The 8,246-nt window shown below is 49.1% G+C and overlaps 1 protein-coding gene across 1 annotated transcript; it reads left to right on the top strand.

Moving 5' to 3' along the window:
- The first annotated feature begins 208 nt into the window (after positions 1-208).
- Positions 209-7,625, top strand: RHOU (ras homolog family member U). The gene is made up of 3 exons (XM_064158520.1): positions 209-898; positions 1,608-1,666; positions 4,674-7,625. The coding sequence occupies exons 1-3, from the start codon at positions 583-585 to the stop codon at positions 5,127-5,129; spliced, it is 831 nt and encodes a 276-aa protein (XP_064014590.1). The 5' UTR covers positions 209-582; the 3' UTR covers positions 5,130-7,625.
- Positions 7,626-8,246: the final 621 nt, after the last annotated feature.

Genomic DNA, 8,246 nt, shown 5'->3' with positions numbered 1-8,246 from the left:
AGTGAGGGGCGGCTCGCGTCGGAGCGCCGCCGCTGCTGCCAAGACCTGTACCAGGCAGTTTCTGGGCCGGCGGGCGGGACACGGCCCCCGGCAGCAAATGTGGCAGGCAGGGCAAGGAGATAAGCTGCTCGCTGCACTCTGCGGTGTGACAAATTAGGGACGCGCACCCCGCAGCCCTCTGCCCGCGGCCGCCGGGGCGGGCGGAGCGGGGCGCTGTGGCGCCGCCTGCCGGGCAGACTCGGGCCGTGCGGCGCCGCCTCCTCCCCGCCCGGCGCTAAGTCACGCGGAGGCGCGGAGCTGGCGGGCGGGACTGGGTAGCGTGGGGCGAGGCGAGCTCAGCGTAGCCGGGATTTCGCCACCGCTTCTTCGGGGAATCGCCACCTGCTCCGGGAGCCGCCGCCAACCGCCTGCGTCCGAGGACAGCCAACGGCACCGGGGCTGGCTTCGCGGCGGTCGCGACGCGCCTGCTGGCCCGCCGAGGCCCCGCACCGCCCGTCCACCGCTGCGCCCCGCCGTTCCCCGGCCGGCGGCCCTGGGCTGCGCGCCGCCCCACGGCCGGCGGGGCTCTGCGTGGCCGCGCGGATGCCGCCGCAGCAGGAGGGCGAGGCTGGCTACATCAGCAAGCCGGTGCCGGGTGGCTGCGAGGTGCCGCCGGTGCCTCCGCGCAGGGTACGCAGCGGCCGGACCGCGGCGGCGCTGGGGGTGGCGCTGGGCGGCCGCTGCCGGGCGGCGGGGGCTGGAGCCGCCGTGGGGGCCGGAGCGGGGATCGAGCCACGGCGCAGCATCAAGTGCGTGCTGGTGGGGGACGGCGCCGTGGGGAAGACCAGCCTGGTAGTGAGCTACACCACCAACGGATACCCTACCGAGTACATCCCAACCGCCTTCGACAATTTCTCCGGTAAGGGCGGGGGGGTGGCCGCAGAGACCCGGGCGGCGTGAGGGTCTGTTGCAGCCTCAGGGAGCGGCGTGTGTTGCCTGTGCCTCACCGCAGGGGCTGTATCTGGGCTTTGCGGGGCGAGGAATATCCAGCGTCTGTTACTCCATTATTTGGTTATTTGGAGGCAGCACCGGCACTTGTTACGCTTCCATCACGGCCAGCAGCACCGACTCTTACTTCCCAGGCTGGCAGCTGGCCGTGCGGCCATAGTCGGGCTTTAATCGTGAACTCTCCGGACTAAAACGTGCAAGATTTTAGCAAGGTGGGAAGCGCCTAAAAGGGAATCCTAAGGGCTTGCGTTGTCTCTCCTCTGCAAAGGGCGAGATTCTGTATTTGCTCTCTGGTTCAGCCGGGAGCATTTTGGCTCTCAGGCGCATTCGAGATGTACAAAGGGATAATAAACTGAACCCTTTGTAGCAGAAAAACGACGCGGCTTGTTCTCCCCGCTGTCAGCCGAGAGTTCAGTCACTGCCTACCTTATCTCTAGTGAAATGAATCGGAAAGGCTTGAAGCGCTTGTGTATGCCCAGGTCTTAGCGGTAGACGCCCAGCTGTGCCTAAATTATTAAATCTGAACTAATTGAATACTATAAGAGCTGTTTATTCAATGGAAAACGTGTAAAGTTGGATTCACTACAATTTTTCCCCTCCCTCCTCCTTTCTCTCCAAAGCTGTCGTGTCTGTCGATGGCAAGCCGGTGAGACTTCAGCTCTGCGACACAGCTGGTCAGGTCAGTGAAGCCTCTTTCTTGATTTAGGTGACAGCGGGAGGGGAGAAGTTGCTGCGCAAAGTAGTCCTGTTAATGGCTTCATGGGTTTGAAAGGGCTCCCAGTGTTTGATCGTCTTATTAAACTGCTATCGTTTTCACTGCGGCTTAACGATCTGCTTCTCCCAGCGTCTGTTGAAAGATGGGGGACCAGTGCCCCCATACAGGGACTGGACACGGGCTGCTGCTTCACTGATCAGACTCCTGCTCTGCTTAGTCTGACTAGAAAGATTGAACATATTGTCAATTCAAGGGCCACCAGGTTTTTCTTTTGAGTGGTTGTCACCATCATTATTTTTGCTAAATAACTGCAGGTATAAGTGTGTTTGGGCTATGCGCATGCAAAGCATCTGTGACTGTAGGCGTCTGGTGATAGAGATTTTGGTTTTGACAAGGAGAAAGTGTAAGGGAGAAAAAAAGTCTTGTTTGGTGTTGTGTTGTCTTTCGAGACTTCGTATTTTCCCATTCCCACCTCCTTAAAAAACTCTGCCACCCCAAAGCCAAGGTTTGTTGCAATCTTCAGTCCTGAAGAGTTGAAGGTGGCTGATGATGCCTCTCAGTTCCTGCTTTGCCTGATACACAGAGTGCTTATTGCTTACCACCTTGTATTTTCTCAAGTCCCTGCTTTGTCCCATCCTGTGCAGTGTGCAAGACTGCTTGCCAGGAGTCTGGATAGTCAAATGTGTTTTGCTACCTATCTGACATTTGAAGGAATTTAGGTTCCTGCACACCTTTGTGGATCTAGGTCTTCATCAAAACTGTGCTGAAAAATCTCAGTGGCCTTAACATACAAACCTATTTAGACAAGTTGTAACTGGGTGCCCTACTTAGGAAAAGGGTTTGAAAGGGTGTGCAGTTCCAGACAGCAGTGTAGGGCTCCCATGTGCCCTACAAATCAAGGATAAAATCTTACAAACAGCCTTCAGTGGATAATGTTATGAAATGAAGCATCAGATCTGTCCCATGATTTTGTTTTGGGCTGAAGGGACAGGGTGGTACTGCAACAGCCTTGTCTGCACATGTTCATCTGCAGAGTCTGGCAGGTTGGGTGACAGCCTGTGGACAGGCAGTGATTGTGAAAATGCAGAGTCTGCAGGAGGGATGGGCAGCCCCAGTTGCCTCTTGCTTTCACTACCACTCATAGTTAAGATGTTTGTTCTGGCTGCCTAAATGCAGCTGGAATGGATGGAGTCACTACCTTAAAAATGAAAGGCTTATGTAAAGTGAAGGAAGTTGTTCTCAATAAAAGTACCTAGCAGGACACTTTGGTAAAACTGCTGCCATGAGATGGCTGCTGAAATCTGCAGCTAAAAGAGCACTCTAGGCAGAGGGAAATTGTGGTTTAGCATCGTGAGCCTGAAGAGGTGTACAGTCCCAGTGGGTCGTATACCTGCCATTGAAACTACAGGACTGTAATTGGGATGTGAAGGGTACTATTTCCTGGTGGAAACCCCTAAGATCTGAGTTTGGCTTTCAAAACCAGTAAATTGAGCCCTTTTGAGGTTTCTCACATAGCAAGAGGAGGCAATTACATGTCGAGATGCCGTTCTGTAAACACTCCTGTCGTTCAGAGCGGCGTCTCAGTATACGCAACGTTTCTCTCAAGCCAAGTGGTGAGAGCTTGGTTTCCTCTGAGGCTTAATCTGAGAATCAAGAGAACTAATGAAGCTTGGTTTCTCGAGTCATGTTTTATAAATCACTGTCTCTCTTGGAGATATTGCTGGAAGAAAATTCATTTGAGCGGAACAAGGCTTCTGAGGCTTCCAGAGATCTTTAAACTGGCCTCCAGAGGCTTTAAAGTGAAGTTTTGCATTGCAAAAATTAACATGGAACTTGCGATTTATCACTAAACTGCTGGTACCAGAGAGATGTTTTCAGCTCTCAGTGTTCTTTGCACTTTCAGTTCAGAGCTTTTGAGAACACGGTCTGTTTTAATTAAAATGTCAGTGCCACTGAGGCAAATCCTACCTGTTCAGGCTGCTAGTGTTACCCTGCTTTTATCCTGCTGTCAGCATAAAAGCAGCCAGCCTGGAGTTAACCCTTGCTTCTTGCTGCATTCTTCGCTGAGGATCAGCACGCCTTTGTTACCAGGAGGTGTTTGGCTTTCTTATGGCTAGTTCTTGAAGCTGAAGAAGGGCCCTGATTTGCTGGAGTTTGCACTAAAAGAGGGAGTGGAAGAAGGAAAAAAAAAAGCAGCACTGGGAGGCCTGTTCGCAGTTTGTTTGATGTGGCATGGGTGGGAGGGAAAGGTAGAGCTCTTACTCTATGCCACTGGCATGTTAAGCCTGCACATTGTGCGTCATTATTGCTGCCATCAAACTTAAATCCCTGGGCACAATGGCAGGGAAATTATTCCCATATCCTTCAGGATGTTAAGTAGTCACCGGTTTAAAAGCCCATTACAGGAAAGGTAGGATTACAGGAAAGGTGACCTGTCTGCTGCTTATCTTGTCCATACCTGGAGATAGAGCAGAGAAGCTTTGAGGTACCGGGGTGCTCCTCATTGGTGTGGCACACCGACTCACTCTTGTAACAGGTTTGCCTGTGAAAAATGCCTTCTCCCTCCTGTACTTTGAATTTTGGCTTCATTGCTTGTGTGCTGTAACCTGCTTCCCGCAGCATTGCTCCCTTGCTGAAACAGGGCAGAGGGCCTGTGTAAAAACTGCAAAGGAAGTGTTTAAGCTGTGGCATTAGTCAGAAAATCTCAGCTACACGGGGGAGCCACCACCTTTGGCCTGCATGCCTGACAGTGGCAGAGTGCCTGCTGGCTAGCAGCCACGCAGGGTGAAAGGGTACAAGTGACCTTTACTCCTAATACTGTGCTAGGTGCTGATGTCTTGGTGCCTGTGAGAGGGGGATCCTCAGCTTCCCTGAAGGTCTGTGGCAGGTTAGAGCTGGGAATGCATCAGAACGTCCTCCAGGACTGATGTGCACTCTCTGTTGGGCACTAACGTGGTTTTCTTTTGTGCAGGATGAATTCGACAAGCTCAGGCCTTTGTGCTACACCAACACGGACATCTTCTTGCTATGCTTCAGCGTGGTGAGCCCTTCCTCCTTCCAGAATGTGAATGAGAAGTGGGTTCCTGAAATCCGATGCCACTGCCCTAAGGCGCCTATTATCCTGGTTGGGACACAGTCGGACCTCCGGGAGGATGTCAAAGTTCTCATCGAGCTGGACAAGTGCAAAGAAAAGCCAGTCTCAGAGGAGGCTGCCAAGCTCTGTGCTGAGGAAATAAAAGCTGCATCCTACATCGAGTGCTCTGCTTTGACTCAGAAAAACCTCAAGGAGGTCTTCGATGCCGCTATTGTGGCTGGTATTCAGTACTCAGACACCCAACAGCAACCAAAGAAATCCAAGTGTAGGACTCCAGACAAGATGAAAAACCTCTCTAAATCCTGGTGGAAAAAATACTGCTGTTTTGTATAGGTGTTGCAAGGACCTGAGTGCTGCTCTGAGGAAATCAAATAGAAGCTATATTAGCTGAAATCTCATTTGCTGTCGTCTCGAGTGTATAGTTTAGATCTGTATGTATGTGTATATGTTGCTACTGGATATCTCGGTTGCCCTTTTGAGGGTGGCAGAAGGATTCTTAGTTAAATAATTGCTATAAATCAGATCTGGCATCCGGTTTCGTGGCTGAAACCTCTCATTAAGGAAGAAGAGCACCATGTGTCTGCAGGGGTGGAAAGGTTTGTCTAAAGGGTTCGACTTTTGTGTTGTAAGGTGTGTGTGATGGGGAGGAGCACACCAGAGGCCTTTGTTGCCAAGGCTTCGCAGGAGGAACGCATGAGCAACATTGGAAGCGTAGAGGTCTGTACATGGGTGATCAAAGGGAAGAATAACACTGTGCCTCCTAACTGACATTTGTAGCTTTAAAACCCAACTCCTGCCCTCTTCGTGTCTTCCCAAGTCAAGGCTTATTGGGATTGCTTTTAAAAGGGCATGTGAGAGATGTAATCTATATGCAAATGCCATGGTTGGAAAGGTCATGAATATACTCAGCATGCAGTGCTGGACCCTAGTCCCTTAGGGAGCTGACATCTTATTTGTCACTTCCTGACTTCGTGAAAGTCTTTTCTGTCCTCCTTCCCCAGTCTTTCCCAAGAAGCCGAGTGGAAGCCCGAGAACATGACCAAGCTTTAACTCGCTACCTCGAGCAGTGGCGATTTCCTCTGTGTTTTTTCAGACATGATGACAGTTCATCTATTTCATCTGAAAGGAATGTAAATCCTGTTGTGTTTGGGGTTTTTCTTCTATTTTTGTCTTTTATTTTAGAGAGATGTAACAAATATTCCATTTAGCATCATGTAAACTGCATCTGGTTTTAAGTCTACTACAGCCAAGGATTTCAGGTTGCCCCTCCTTACCTTTGAAGGCTGCTACAAATAAATCAGGCAAGATCAAGATTTATGACAAACTGGACTCTAGAAACTGAAGCTGCTGTGTCCTCTTTACAATGCTGTTTTCAACCAGGTTAATGTTTCCCTTCTAAAGACAACAGTCACTTGTGGTTGAATATTGGCCAAGCTTATGCCACCCATTGGCTCAGGCCACCCTGGCAATTTAACTGGTAGTGTCTTTTTCCCAGATCAGTCCAGTGAATTACCTGAAATGTGCCTAAAATGTAGCTGAACGATCATCACAGAACAGAGTTAAGTGTGACCTATTCTCTGACTAAATCTGACACCTGTTAAACCAAGCCTAATTCCAGCCCCACTGAATTTCAGAGACGTGTGGGATAATATGACTCTGCAAAAATCAGTACTTTAACTTAACTCTACAGAGAACATACAACTTGTGCTGCTTGTGTGTCAGTCTTTTCATGGCTGTAGATATTTCAATATCAGATAATTATTTTACTTTTTACCTGCAGCCACAGCCTTGAAGTGACCTTCTTCCTAGTCTTAAATTGCAGTGACAGAAAACTGGTACCTTTTTTGTTGTTTGTTTCATCAGAAATGCATCAGTGCCTGGTGTAAAGAACTGACCTGTGGAAGCCAGCTGATAAAGGTGACCAGTTTACCTTCTGTCCCATTAAAGAAAATGACACTATGTAAATGGATTCTGGCATAGCCTCCACAGGCAATACATTTTCCTTCTTTACAGTGAAGTGAGTGCAGAATGGTAATGTTCCACTACTTGAAAATGGGATGAAATCTTTACCTAAGGCTGGGTTCAATAAAAAATCGTTGGATTCTGCACTGGAAAAGTCTGGAAAAAGAGTTTCCATAGCACAGAAGCTGGATGTATTTAACTTGGTTGCATCTAGTTGGTAATGGTTTAATGTTTACTGGTCATGAAGTTAACATCTGAGCCTTTATATTTCATACTTGAATGTTTTGTCAGGATTTCAGATATGCAGTCATGCAGTCATCTTGGAGAAAAACATAAAGCTGGATTTCTCTTGGGTGCTTTGCTTCTCTCTAAAATGGTCTCAATCAAAAAGGTGGTTTTGGGAAGAGGCAGGCTTGAACCTGAGTAACTTCCATTTGCAAAAATAACATTTATTTTGCAAGATCATAGTGCTTCCTAGCATGCCATAGTGGAAGTGGTAGGTTATATTTTATAAGCAGCCTGTTCCATAGTCTGGAGTAGTATCACTTTTAAATGTAGCCAGCTGTGACTTTCTGAAAATGTGATGTATATACAACTTGTTCTAGCCCTTTACTAGGTGTGTGTAAACTGGGGTCTCTTAACTTTACAAGTTCTGCTCTACACAGGGCTACACAGGGTCTAGATTTTAGAAATATTACTTTAAAAATCAAAAGTATTTTATGAGCACAAGTGAGGGGGAGATGTCTCTATGTAGTCTATAATCTGATGTGCCTTATTAAAACCCCCCTTTCTTCTGTTTTCTAAGTGTAGGCTATATGCTGAAATATTTCACCTAAGAATGATATAAATGAGGTATTTGGAAATAAATTCTGACCTGTGTATGTGTCTGCCTCTGCTACCCACTGGGGGAGGCTGGAAGGCAGTGCCTGACCATGCACCATGCTGATACTGGCAGGGAAAAGACAGCCGTGCTGCCAGCCCGGGGCTGTGCTCCCAGTGCCTCAGCAAAAGGCCTCTGGTTATAAATTACTGAATTTTTCCTTTGCTGCCTGTCCCCAGGGGACTGGGCTGGGTGAGAGGGGTGTGGTGGTGGGCTTGCCTCCCTGGCAGCATGGCAGCCTCTTGCCATGACACTGTTAGGTTTTCCACCTGCCATGCATTGTGCCACACATGCCCCAGAGGCATTTCTGTCAGAGGACATTTCTGGAAGAAGACCACCCATTCCCTCTGTGCCAAAAGCCTTGTAACCCTCTCCCTGCAGCATGTGAGGCTTGAGGTTGTTCATGCCCAGCTCTTAGGTGGCTGTTGTACAGGGGCCTTCTGCTCTTTGTTGGCCGTGGGACTGTGTTAGCCAAGTTGGGAGCAGCATCTAGACCCTCAAGCATCCTGGTGGAGCCAGAGGTCCTGCTATGAAACTACTCTGGAGGAGCTTTGCTCTGGATCAAGATCTGTAAATTGTCACTGTTGAGTGTTTCTGGGAGATGAGTG

The sequence above is a fragment of the Pogoniulus pusillus genome, chromosome 18 (genome assembly GCF_015220805.1).
Source record: "Pogoniulus pusillus isolate bPogPus1 chromosome 18, bPogPus1.pri, whole genome shotgun sequence".
Taxonomy (NCBI): domain Eukaryota; kingdom Metazoa; phylum Chordata; class Aves; order Piciformes; family Lybiidae; genus Pogoniulus; species Pogoniulus pusillus.
This window is presented reverse-complemented; position numbering and strand designations above follow the sequence as displayed.

Bases quoted from the DNA above. Each gene is read 5' to 3' on its own strand.
- RHOU (XM_064158520.1), top strand. From the start codon at position 583: ATGCCGCCGCAGCAGGAGGGCGAGGCTGGCTACATCAGCAAGCCGGTG. The intron at 899-1,607 runs GTAAGGGCGGGG...TTCTCTCCAAAG, and splicing joins CGCCTTCGACAATTTCTCCG to CTGTCGTGTCTGTCGATGGC. The intron at 1,667-4,673 runs GTCAGTGAAGCC...TCTTTTGTGCAG, and splicing joins TCTGCGACACAGCTGGTCAG to GATGAATTCGACAAGCTCAG.